The 13,966-nt window shown below is 45.3% G+C and overlaps 1 protein-coding gene across 1 annotated transcript; it reads right to left on the bottom strand.

The window, feature by feature from the left end:
• Positions 1-362: 362 nt before the first annotated feature.
• On the bottom strand, positions 363-11,803 carry ripk4 (receptor-interacting serine-threonine kinase 4). The gene is made up of 8 exons (XM_076273706.1): positions 11,481-11,803; positions 7,795-8,086; positions 6,479-6,627; positions 6,263-6,312; positions 5,168-5,326; positions 4,600-4,712; positions 3,774-4,014; positions 363-2,654 (listed from the first exon to the last, which is right to left on the bottom strand). The coding sequence occupies exons 1-8, from the start codon at positions 11,660-11,662 to the stop codon at positions 1,306-1,308; spliced, it is 2,535 nt and encodes an 844-aa protein (XP_076129821.1). The 5' UTR covers positions 11,663-11,803; the 3' UTR covers positions 363-1,305.
• Between the last annotated feature and the right edge of the window lie 2,163 nt (positions 11,804-13,966).

A 13,966-nucleotide genomic window follows, 5' to 3' on the forward strand; every position in this document is an offset into this window, starting at 1 on the left:
TAGGTATTTTCATCAGAATGTTTCACCAGCATTCTACTTTGTATGTTACTGTGGCGATTTACTGCAAACAGAACACTTCTACGACCTCACATTCTGCCAGAGATGATTTTGGAAAGTTGTTTCTCAGAAAGGGTAGATTAGCCTACAGCATAGAGGCTCATCCACAATGCTAATAAAGACACCTGTAAATATAAAGACATGAATGTCCACACTGACCTACAATAAGGAAACTATCTCTGGAATATTCTTCATGTTCAGTGATGCAAAGTCTGAAATTCTATTGATCTTTCTATCCCTCTTTTTCCTCTGTTCATCCATCACTTTTCTCCGATAAATATATGACAAAAGACACAGTCAAGGTATTTTAACTTTAAATACATTTACTGTATTTTACTTTGAATAAAAAAGTGAAACTGTGCAAACACTATAGATACATGGACAGATACATAATACAAAATGAAGTGTAGCTTAATAACAATGACATGGCATGGCATGAATATAAAAATAATACAGCATGTTTAAAAAAGGAATGTTGGCCATATACAAGGCAGAGTACATGCAATTACATGCACACAAACAAATAAACACACTCACTCTTTTTTCTCTCTCTTACACATACACACACTTACATTCATGAGCCTCCTATAATATTGCCTATTCTACAAATCTCTATATATCTATAAGTACTGCTGGTAACAGAATTAACCTATAAAAACTACTTTAAGAGTTGTCAATTTTTTACAACTACTGGGGTGTGGCATACTGGTACAGGCAGTGAGATACTGAAACTGATGTTGAAAGTGAGGTACTTTCCAAATTATAGGCTACAGCAGGTGACTATAACTAGCAGGTCATCAAAAGTGAAAAAGGCAAAACAACCCAACAAGGCCAATAACTAATGTACCGATGAGAAAAGGCAAAGGTATTCAGTTTGTTTCAATGTACAAAGTGATATAAACAAAGAACTGGGCTCTATTGTGGTAAAATGAATGACTTGCAAACGACTGACAAAGCCTTAGGTATATCTCTGGACCATCTTTTCAAGACTATATTGACCGGCATAAAAAAACATACACTATGTACATGTACATCCATCCACCACATAACTGCTTCCTCTTTTTCAAAGTAAGAGTCCCCTATCTCCTGCAGTCTGTGTTTGCGTACATTTAGAATGGAGTGTGTGTGACTGACTTTATGTATTAATCCATGTGTGTGTGTGTATGTCTGTGTGTTTCAGTGTATATGTGTCTACCAGGGAGGCAGCTGTATAGTCTGTGGTGTCTGGCGGTCCCCTGCAGCCACCACTCAGCACTGAGCAGAGGAACACAATGCCCCTGCTCCAGTCTCCGCCTGTGGGGAGGGGGACTCCCCCAGCCCCTTCTCCGTCAGTTTCAAGACGAGCACCCTCCTCTGGAGCGGCAGGGCCGCCTCAGCTGCCGCACTCGTGTCCTCCAGCTGCGACATGTCCTCGTCCTCGGGTTCTGGGATCGTGGGAGGGCAGGCCGGGGCGATGTGCGAGGGCGACGCTGACGGGGAGGGCGTGGGTGTGGATATGGGCGTGGGCAGCTCCACCCCGTGGCTGAGCAGCAGGCAGATGACGCTAGTGTGTCCACCACGCACGGCCAGGTGCAGCGGCGTGAGCCCGTGCTCATCCTGCACGTGCGCAGCGTCCGGCCAGGCGGCCAGAAGCTCGCGCAGCACCTCGCAGTGGCCCTCCTCTGCCGCCAGGTGGCAGGCTGCACGCAGGGCCCTCGTAACACTCCGCGGGTCGGCCTCGGCCTCCAGCAGCATGCGCGTGGTGGGCAGGTGACCCCTCTGTGCGGCCAGGTGCAGGGCCGTACAGCCCTGGGTGGTTCGCGCCTGGATGTCCGCACCGTGCTTGACCAGTAGCCGCGAGGTGCTCGTGTGGCCAGTCTCAGCGGCCACATGCAGCGGCGTGTGCCCGCCGTCTGCCCGCAGGTGAACACTGGCACCCAGCTCCACCAGGATGCGCGCCACCCGGTACTGGCCCCTCTTGGATGCCAGATGCAGCGGCGTCTGCCCGTCCGTGGTCTGCCCGTCCATGTCAGCGCCCGCCTGCTTCACCAGGAGCTTCACGATGCCCAGGTGGCCCTGCCAGGCGGCCAGATGCAGTGCCGTCCAGTCGTCCTTCCCCCGGACGTGCACGTCGGCCGCGCGGCTCAGCAGCACGCGCACCACCTGCTCCTGGCCGTGGTGGCAGGCGATTTGCGTTGGCGTGCGGCCCTGCGCGTCCGCCTCGTTGATGGACGCCCCGCGGTCCAGCAGCAGCCGGGTCAGCACCTCGTCGCCGTTCTGCGCGGTGAAGTGCAGCGCCGTGTACTGGTCCTCGTCCTTGGCGTTGACGTTGGTGGTCTTTCGGCTGAGCAGCACCTCGGCGATGCCCTTCAGACGCTTCTCGGCGGCAAGGTGAAGGGGCGTGGCGGCGCGCGTGTCGGTCAGGTTGGGGTTGACGTTGCTGAGCAGCAGGAACTTGACGGCCTCCTCATTGGCCAGGCCCACAGCGTAGTGCAGGAGGCTGCCGCCGCCCTCCAGAATCAGGTCAACGTCCTGCGGCTGCAGGATCTTCATCAGCTTGGCGATGTCCTCCGTACGGATGGCATCGCACAGCTTACGCCTCTGCACCTCACAAGAGTCTGCACAGCACATACAAGGATACAAGAAAGTTTATTGTCACATGCATATAGTTACTGGGGGAGGATTGGGATTGGGGGGGGGCACCAACAAGGAGCACCCAAGAGCAACAGGGGCAAGGAAAAACTCCCTGGCAGTTGGGCTAACCCAACTGCCAGGGGTCTTGGTGTGTGTGTTGGGGGGATGACAAGGGAGATGGGACAGTGTGCTGTGTATGTGGGGAGAGGGCAGTGTGCAATATGTCATGAGACAATGTGCTATGTATTGGGGGGGGGGGGGGGGGCAGTGTGCTGTAAGTATGTTGGGGATGTGTGTTGGAGAAGCTTCCTGATGAAATAATGTGCTGTGTATGTAGGGGAGAGGGGGGGGGGAAGTGTACTGCAAGTATGGTGAAGGGACTTACTATTGCAAGCAGAGTACTGTATGTATGATGTATATGAGTGATGACAGTGAAGATGTGTGTGTGGGCGGGAGGGGAGTGGAGCAGTGACTGTGTGTGTGTGTGTGTAGTGTGTGTGTGTGTGGGTAGGTGGGGGCAGTGTGCTGTAAGTATGTAGAGGATGTGTGTTGGAAAAGATCCTGAAGACAATGTGCTGTGTATGTAGGGGGGGGGGCAGTGTGCAGCAAGTATGTAGAGGAGGCTTACTGTAGCAAGCAGTGTGCTGTATGTATGTGAGGTGATGACAGTGATGATGTAAGTCTGTGTTTTTTTTGTGTGTGTGTTGGGGATGGGGTTGGGGTTCGGGGGTGGTTGGGGGGCAGAAAGGCTAGGCAATCAAGGACATGGGTAGATAGATAGAGGAGAAATCAAAAATAATAAATTAAAAGTTCTATGGAGATGTGCAAAAGTTGGAGAAAGTCAGATATGTGACAGAGTCACAATACACATACACACAGTTCAAGGCCCATAGAAATGTACTTAGTAGTGCAACAATTATGCCTCTCTTATGTCTCAGATGTAGTAGGACCTGTAGTAAGGGCTCAAATGCTTGCATATACACAGTGCTTAACAGGACTATAAAAACAGTTCATTCATTCAAAATGGATTCAGTTGAATGTGACCCAAAGGCAATCTCATTTGAGCCTAAACCTAAATGGTATGATTATTATTATTCTCTCACCATTTGCAGTGCTTTCTTTCTCAAAGGAGAGGGTGATGGAACCCTGGGAGGAAAAGGCCGAGTCCACAGAGGAGATGCCTGACAGCCTCTTGCTGGTGTTGTCTTTGCTCTGGAGGCAGTCCTCTTTGCCGAAGCTGCGTGAAATCCCTGAGTCAAGCTGACTCAGCAACTCTGACAAACTGCAGTCCTTCTCTGGCAGCATGGCAGACTTTGGCCTCACCGGTGCCTTCTGATCTTTGGCCTGGAACGAGAGCAGGAAACACAAGTTGACATCATCGGCAAACTTAATACAGACTTATGTTTACACACAGAGAACCATAACATTACTTTCGTTAAAGTTTAATTTGGGTGATATTAACCTGAGAAGTGTAATGAATGATGTCAAAAAATGTGTCACACATTATTAATATCTATTAATGATTGTTCAAGTCACTCTCTGGTCATGTATGTCAAGCATAAGCAATTTAATTTTGGAAATGTTTGCCCAAACTCTAGTTAAACAATGTTGAAAGGCTACATTTTTTTTGGCTTGAATGATGCAAGGACTGAAGCTTGTATACGTGCCAGGAGACAACAGCATACGCCATTGTATTGCCAAATCACTGAATCACATCTTAGATCAGCAGAGATAATGAGTGACAAGAACCGAGTGTGAGGTGAGGAGTGAGAAAATACAAAGTGTCCTAAACAAACAAATAGAAGAAAGAAAGAAAGGAAGGAAGGAAGACATAAATAAAGAAAAGAAAGAAAAAGAAAGAAAGAAAGAAAAAAAGAATGAAAGAAAAGGTTAGTCAGTATATAAATAGAGGCATTGTGTTGCTGGTACCTGCTCAGGAGGTCGCTGGAGTGTTGTACAGGGGCTGGTGTGGAGCTCTAAGGTGGAGCCTTTGTTTTCGTCCTGTGGCCTGGAGTAGAGCTCCTCTGCCTCTGATGTGATCTCTAAACGCCACGATAAACAAACAACATCAAAACAATCAGAAAAGCTCAGCTGTGCGGGGTAAAGCTAAGCTATAAGCAAACCTTCCCATCCCCACCCTCTTCATGGATCTCTTAGTCAGGTTGGTTTGCCAACCAATTCCTTTTGAAGTTACTGCTGTTGAACTACGTAAACTACCCATGCAGCCAACATCATCATTGCTCAACAGAGAGATCAAGTTTGTATTCACACCGACTCTGGGGACTGACTCTGGTCGACATCTGGCTGTGGTCTGGGCCAGACAAGGGCCACATGTATTTCAGTGTTAACTGGCAAGTGTGCCAAGTGTACTTATGGGGCTCTTTTATGTATATAGCAAGCAGAGGGAGAGAGGTCCAGTAAACTAGCAAGTATGTGTACCGTGACTATCTGTGTGTGTCTATTTTGATTGAGCATAAAGGTCAGAGGTCAGACCTACCCTGGAAGCTGGGTCTGGCGCTGGGCGAGTCTGCCCAGCACCGCTGCATTAGGGCCAGGAAGCCAGCGCAGGCTGGGGGCCGACTGCGGGGCACGGCGCTCAGGTCGGGACGAGCCCCCTTCACCACCTTCACCATGATGTGGAGGATGTTGTTCTCCCCTGCAAGTCATCGGGAGAAATACGTATAAGCCACGAGAAGCCATTAGAAACTTCTAGATCTAGCCATCTAGCCATTCGGTTGTATAACTTCTCTTCCATGGCTCAAACTGACATGGACTGGAAATCTATCACCAAGTGCTTAGCTTTACACAAATAGAGGGGGATGAAAGTTAAAAGTGTGATTTCATGAAATATTATGCTGTGTCTTACAACGCATTGCTTAATGTATGAATCTGAGTTTCCCTGTCAGGATTGTGAGATCTGACTGTTTGTTTGTTTTATGCATCCGCGATAAAGTGATTTCCATCTATTGTGTAAGCAAAAACAGAGCGGAAGTTACTCAGACAAAAGAATGTTCTTGTCAGATTGGACTTCATTATGATCTGATTAACAGCCTGATTATGGTGATAGCTGCCTGTGGAATGCATTTTCAGATCAGCCGTGGAAAAGTTTTATCTGCTTGTGTCCTTCCCTGGACCAAACTCATAACTCAATGACAAGTCACAGACTGGAGGCATTCAGAAAATGCTGAAGTCTCTGACTGGTCAATGATTTACTAGGACTGCATGGCTGGGGACACACAGCGGTGCGGAGCTGACTGGTCATTTCTAAGTAAATGGCCCCTTGTCTGTGCCCACTTTTCACTTCGCACCATCAAATAAGCTGCCACGGGGGCATCTGATATGCCCAGGGCACGATGCCCGTTGCCAACCTACACCCCGGTCACCTGATCTAGCAACAGACAAAGCGAACCATGCAAAACACATAGGGAACTGTGCTTTGTTTCAGTTACAGCACGGAGGTCGTCTCTGCAGTAAGTTAATGTTAAGTGGCATAAAATGCCAAACTTTGGTAGCTGATCAACTGGCTAATCTATTCGAAGCTGCTTTGAAAAAGCAACCTAAAAAATTGCTTCAGTAGCATGATGTGTATTACCTTGATATGGCTTCTTCTGTGTCAGAATACCCCAGATTACAATGGCAAAGCTACAAAAAGAAAAACAAAATGTAAGATTGCTGGCAATAATTGCATTGACAACACATGATAGTAGCTAAGCTTGAAAGTAGGTTGCGCTTTTTTACTTTCTAATTGGTGTAATGGCACTGTGCAGAGGTCTGGCACACGTGAATGATGGTGTGGACAAGAGCTCACCTGTACACATCGTGCTTGGTGTCTGAGATCCTATCCTTCTCTATGATCCTCTCTGGGGGCAGGTAAGCGATAGTGCCACAGAAACCATCCCGGCTTATGTCATCGGCCTGGGAGAAGCCATTCCACCTGGCAAGACCAAAGTCTGAGATCTGGCGATGGGAAAGGGAGGCAGAGAGAGAGAGAGAGAGAGAGAGAGAGAGAGAGAGAGAGTGAGGGTGAGAGATAAAAAGGCTATGATTAGATTCTACAGGTGAAGTTCATGTTCATGGAAACGGTGGAATGTGTCCCGCGGGTGCATTGTACCAATTACAGGTGTGTAGGAGTGTGAGTGTGTGAAAGAGTGTGAGAAAGAGATAGAGAGAGGGAGATAATGTGTGTGTGTGTGTGTGTGTGTGTGTGTGTGTGTGTATGTGTGTGTGTGTGTGTGTGTGTGTGTACTGGAGGCGTGTGGATATGTGTGTGTGGGTGTGTGTGTGTGTGTGTGTGTGTGTGTACTGGATGTGTGTGTGTGTGTGTCTGTGTGTGTACTGGATGTGTGTATGTGTGTGTGTGTGTGTGTGTGTGTGTGTGTGTGTGTGTGTGAGTGTGTGTGTGTGGGTAGGTCTGCTTGCCTGCGCGTGTGTGCGTGTGCCTGTTCTGTGTTAAACCCAGCCCACTGCAGCTTGTTCAGACTGGCCCCGCCAACATGTTTACATGGACTCTTCCCAATGGCAGGAGCGTTCCCACCCACTCTAGCGTTACTCATCCATTGGGATGGGAGCCGGGAGAAACGGTGGGAAAGTATTTTTGTTTGCCCTCCGGCAAGCCAGAAAGACTGTAAATGCAAAGGAGCATTTAAAAGGAAAATGTCAGCAGCGTAACCATCCCCTCCTCCACAGTCCTCGTGCTGAGCACTGATGGGACACGTTTCTCAACTGCCCTCCTGGTGCTGACTCTAGGCATGTGCTCAGGAGGAGGACAGTATACAGAGTGCCAATAGTTTACCTGGGGACACTCTCAGTACAGTGTTATATTTCCCAGGACCTTTTGTTGTGCAACACAAAGCTTATGGAGTACATTTACCAGTAATGTTTTGTCTGGTCCCCAGTATTTAACATTGAAGGACTGGAGAGGAAAATCTTAAAAGAAATTCATGTAGCCAATATACCATACATGAATTAAACCTAGTCTAGTTCTAGACAAAAAAAAAAAATCACTGGACATTTCCATTAGAAATTCTCTTCTGGTCCAGCTGTGTGTGTGTGTGTGTGTGTGTGTGTGTGTGTGTGTACACAACTAATATCCATGATGAACACATGCAGCCCGAGACTACTCACCTTGACGTGGTAATGCGCGTCCAGGAGGATGTTGGCGGGCTTAAGGTCCAGGTGCAGCAGGGGCGGGCTCATGCAGTGCAGGAAGTTCATGCCCACAGCCGTCTCGTGGATGATGCGGAAGCGCAGGCCCCAGGGCAGCGGCTCGGACACCAGCAGCGACTCCAGTGAGCCCATCTCCATGTACTCCATCACCAGGCCCTGCGGGTCACTGCAGATGCCGTACACCGGCAGGATGTAGCGGAACTTGGCCGCCTCCATCTTCTTGGCCTCCTCCAGGAGCTCTGCGCGTTCCCTGAGGGGTAGAGAGTGGCGGCAGCTGTTACGAACAATCACTGTGACTCAGGTGTTACCATGTCTAAGCAGGACTTCAATGAGTGCATGCGTTTCTTCCTTAGTGGAAGGCCTATGACATCAGGGATACTAACGTTTGTTTGAATGAGACAACAGTCCTGATCAAGAATGAGATGTTTCTTAGCAAGGTGACACATTGTGTCTTGGTGCAGTACCTCATAAAAATGTAGGATACACTTTACAGGTTTATTTTCAGTGTTACCTCAGAGTTATGTGTGTGTTCCTTAAAGAAGCTTAATATTACACAAGCAGATTTTTGTATCCTGTTTCCTGTTTATATGATGGCTAATTAAAGCTCATTGGGTTAGGGGGTTAGATTTTAGACGTAACAATCATCAAAAAAGGTACAGTATCACCACTGGAGAAGTAGACTAAAAATGACAAATCTGTCCAAAAAATGTCCACATTCTAAACTGTCCCATAGTAATATAATACGGCAGCACATTATGATCTAGAAAATAAGTCTGTGTTTACACTAACAAAGCTCTCTCTCCCCTCTGCATTCTAGTGCGTATATGGGCTCTGGAGGTGTAAAGGCTCCACTCTGTCCATTGACAGGTATCTCATTTCCTCCAGGCTCTTGCTCAACCTTTGTGCAATCACAGGTATTATCAGCAACAGGATGTGTAAAGAGCCACTCGACAGCATGTCCGTCACACAGCGAACGGGATGGAGCCACTGCTCAACCCACCAGACTTTTTCCCATGAATGTTAGAGGATTGTTTGTTTGGCAAGGGTGTCATTTGTTTTTATCTTGGAGGCAATCACTGACAAATCATTGTCCCTTACACAAAGCACTTACAGATATCCCTAGACATCACAAGTGTGAGTAATGGAATAATGTCCCAGTCAAGTTGCAGCCTAGCAAACATTTTCATAAGTATAAGTATATATACTCTTTTGATCCCGTGAGGGAAATTTGGTCTCTGCTTTAATCCCAATCCGTGAATTAGTGAAACACACACAGCACACAGCGTACACACAGTGAGGTGAAGGACACACTAATCCCGGCGCAGTGAGCTGCCTGCATCAACAGCGGCGCTCGGGGAGCAGTGAGGGGTTAGGTGCCTTGCTCAAGGGCACTTCAGCCATGCCTACTGGTCGGGGTTCGAACTGGCAACCCTCCGGTTACAGGTCCGAAGTGCTAACCAGTAGGCCACAGCTGCATATTCAAGAGCAATCGTACAACGTCAACTTTCTCTCACAGGACACAGGGTTGTGGAGGAACAAAGGATAGCCTGAGGGCATAATCCTACAGGTGAACATTTCTTTAAAGCTCCAAAGACCACACAAGAAAATGGAGGCTGAGAGGAACATTAAGAGGAGGAAGAGTAAATTGAGTCCTGAGTGTTTGCACCTTTGGACTAATCCTCCACCAAACCCTCCCTCCCTCCCCACCAGCTCTTCATTAAGCCCTGAGGATGCAAACAATGCCTCTTTTTCCCCCTCTTTTCTAATGCCGCCGACCAGTCGGACCTGTTGCGCTGCCTTGCGCATTGTCTCAGTAAACATGGACTGGGGAGAAGTAAGCAGGCACAAAGGCTGAACTGTGTGCTGATATCAGGCAAAAGGCCGTCTGACTGTCTGTCTGCATACTCAGTCTGACAGGGTTTTCACCAGGCTGTCTGGTGTGCAGTCAGGTAGATCTCCAATTCCCCCAGCCCATCTTGTTATTGCTTTCCTCTTCATGAAAGACATGGAGCATGCATGAGGTTAACATGAGCATATGGCGCTGTTTGAACACACACACACACACACACACACACACACACACACACACACACACACACACACACACACACACACACACACACACACACACACACACACACACACACACACACACACACACACACTTTTTCTTTGTGTGTTTACATAACAGATTGTTCATTGAGATTTATGTTGAATTTTTTTACAACTTTATTCTTGAATTTCCCCTTGGGGATCAATAAAGTATCTATCTATCTATCTATCTATCTATCTATCTATCTAACTTCATTATAATACCTCCTGTCAAACAAACAGGTTCACCTCTTTGTCTGCAGACCCAGGAACTGATTCATAATTATAATGCTTCATTCCTTTACCTCTGTTTATGAAATAAATTGGTAAAGCAGCCAGTGGTTTGCAATTACCAATATTTTCATTATTGCAAGGTGTCACTTTATTGTTTTGGTTTTAAAATTACATTGACCTGTATGGTCAGATAACATCTGGATGTGTTCTATGTCAAAGTGAATTACTGATATAATTTAAAAGTTCTGCCATGTCGGAAATATTTACCAGCTTGAGAAAAACAGATGCTATGTGGATGGCAACAGGTGCTTTTTTTTCTAACAATAGGCAGGGAAACATTCCGATGTAGCCACAGCAGGTTTCAAAAAGTCATTGAAGGCTGCTAATACCACTTGGATGATATCCAACTAGCACTTGTTTTTTGTATTGTTATGTTCTATCTGATATAAAATCTATCAAATTCAGTCTGAAGAACTGCACTCACATATTAAAAACACACTTTAAACAGTTATTATTAATGGCCATTAAAATCTCTATATTCAATGGCACATTGGTCTAGGCCATATATCAATCGCAAAATTATATTTCATACGCAATGGAAATGGTAGAGTAGACAAGGGAGATAACTTTAGGAACTAAAGCTCTCTTGTGTTGCGTATGAAAATAAGCTGTGTCTTTGTAAGTCAATAGATCATTCTATTCGAGTCTCAATTCAAGTCCCTTTGAAGTACTTCACACTTTACTTTTCAAATGTAAAATACTTCTCACAAATAAAAACCAGTGTGGTACCCTCCTCCCATCTTTGGGCCTTTAAGATCTCAGACAGGTGAAAAGGGATCTGGTCACAATGTTGGGCTCATACATAGGTTATTTCAGACATGAATTGTGTTTATGTGACAAGGGGTTAAAGATATGTTATTCTTTGGGTTGTGTACATGTATGAATATATTTTCAATCAAATGTTGGAGACAATATTTACACTAAATTCATATATAACACCGGCTTTACATAATTTTACCAGGAAGTTGTTTTAGAAATCATGGAGGAAACAACTGCTTATATTGAAAAGTAGACAACACACTCTCCTGCCTTTACAAAAAGTTACAAAGCTTCAAAGCTCCTAAGGCATTCTGAAAGCAGGTTGCCATGACCCAGGTACTACATTCCAAACAGCAAAAACAAACAGCACTTTAGTCAGAGCATTCACATGTAGCTTAACTGGTGACCCAGAATCTTTAGTCAGTCACAAAATCAAGTGTTTTGTGTACTTCTGTGACTGGCACACAGAGAGGAAGAGAATGTGAAAACATGTAACTTACTTGTCATCCACATGTAAGCTAGGGGGGCATTTGATAGCCAACCAGGTCTTCCACTGTTGGTGTCGTACTTTGTACACTTGGCCAAATCCGCCGGAGCCAATCTTTTCCCAACTCCCAAACTCGGCAGAGTCAAACATTTTCAGTAGCCCCATGTTCCCTGGGGAGTTCTCTAACACATCCATCTTCTTGATTCTTCTTTAAAAGTTTGTTTTGAGTGGCAGGTAAAAAAAACCTTCAGTGGTTCTTTCACACTCACCAGACTTTCCACCGTTTTTCTCTCACCTGAACTAACTGTGAGCTCTTCCTTGTTTTTTCCCCCTACCTTCAGTCTGCTTCACAGAAATTCCTGTCTGGCCCTGCCCACTGCAGGTGAGGGAAGGGAGGGGTTTGGCCTGTGACATCACATCCTGTGTGTAACACTAAGTCAACACGCTGTGTCACACAGGTATAAAACAAAATGGAGATATTATTGTCTCACCTTCCACCCCTTCTTTACAAATGTGTGGATGTTCACTCTGACCTCGAGCCCTTGAGCATGACATCTTTTGTGAGTTTCTTAAACAGTGTCTGTTTATATTGTTACAGTATCTGAGACATTTGACACCAGAGGAATGCTGAGCATTGGGCAAAAAGCCTCCTAATTTTCCCTCCCTCTGAGAATCTTTCCACGCTTCACAAGCCCGTGGAAGGCTGCGGGGGGATTCTTCTCTTCAGAAGACGGCCATGTGATAGGCCCGAGATTCCAGTCACTGGAGCATACCTACACCAGCCTCAGGGGGGGCTCAGACATGGCTCAGGTCGTTCATAGCAAGCTGACCTTCCGCCTCCTGAGCCATTGCCCTCTGCTCTGACTGACTGACTGCGTCTCTCTTTGTTTTAGAGTTAGGAAATCAGACTGACTCAGCATGTCTGACTGACTAACGCCCATGGTCACTAAGCAATGTCTCTCAAATCTGATTGTCTGCCAGGACAGAGGTGTGACTACTAATGAACTAGGTGTCAATTAGACTATCTTATACGTTATCTATCTATATCTATATCTATATGATGTGTGTGTGTGTGTGTTCATGCATTAATAGATGTTGGTAGTACATAGTTTAAATGTTCAGGACTTAAAATGTATGTGGATACATAGATTAATACCCAAGCATGCTCGAAGATGGTGAGAAGTGTTTTGTGGTCAGCACTGGCTAATCTAACCCAGAGTCAAATTCAGTGTAAGGTATAACATATTAAGTTACTGTGAAATACCTAATACTTACACTGGGGACTTTTGTACCAGCTGCATTCAATCATTCATATGATACTCTCCTGACATCAAGACATTATAATTTGATGATTTCTGTAGTGGCAAAACACCCAGTTTAGTTCCATTGATGTCAACATATTTATTGCAAAATCTAAATTGTATTTGTTTAAGAGGTTGATTTTGGTTGACATTTGTATGTTATACCCTGGCACACTGACGGTTTCAATAAACATCATCACATGGACATCATGAATGTATCCAACAAGCCATGGATAACATGAAATAGTTGAATAGGTGGACTGTGTAGTCCCTCTTAGGTCCAGCGCTTTTAGTCACCTATGCTTTTCTGGAAAAGCTTCACACTTATGAAACACTCTACCAACTGAGATTCTTATCCCACCACAATTTCAATCACTATCTTAAAGACTGGCTTTTGAGCAGTCAGACATGTAAACACTTAACTTTATATCGGTATTAGATTACTGCTAATACTGACATACCTGATACTAATCTTACCATGCTCTGCCTGTTGCTAGGAGTGTCTGTTGATGCTTTGCTGTATTTGTGGGGGTTGAACGTCCTGTTGTTTTTGCTCTTCCTTGTGTATGTGCTTTAATTTTTATCTACATGGCTGATGGCTTGTCCTGTGTTGTTTTTGTAAAATAAATTTTATTACTAACTTGGCATCGAAGAACAACTGGCCAAGTCAATTGATGGTTATGACAACATCTTGCCAACGGACTGCAGTTGAAAATTAGCTGGCTGACTGGGTAACACTGGCACATTTGCAGAAATGTTAATCAATGTGTGTTGTCATTATAAATAAATAAATTAAATTAAATGAACAAATAGTGCTATGCTCCTATCAGAAGAGATTTGAGCATATAGCACTACAGTAGATTTTTTTTAATTCTGTTGATATGCTGGAACTTTTAACATGTTAACATTATATTATCTAATAACAATACATTGTTTTGTTTTCTACATACTGTGTAATAGCATATATTAAATGTATACTAGTCTCACTTATATAAAATGGTTATATATAAACATATAAAATGGTTATGGTAATGCTGCTGTAGCGCCCCCCTCTGGTACTCCTAAGTACATGCAACTAACTAACCTACACTATCAGACCTAACTTCCAGACAACACAGGCATTCTCTCAACTTCATACAAGGATACAAGGAAGTTTATTGTCACATGCATAAAAAGTGCAGTAGAAGAGGGGTTTAGT

This window comes from Alosa pseudoharengus, unplaced genomic scaffold (assembly GCF_046254945.1).
Source record: "Alosa pseudoharengus isolate Yale_2024_CS ecotype anadromous, Long Island Sound unplaced genomic scaffold, YU_APseudo_1.1 YU_APseudo_1.1_scf_8, whole genome shotgun sequence".
NCBI lineage: Eukaryota > Metazoa > Chordata > Actinopteri > Clupeiformes > Clupeidae > Alosa > Alosa pseudoharengus.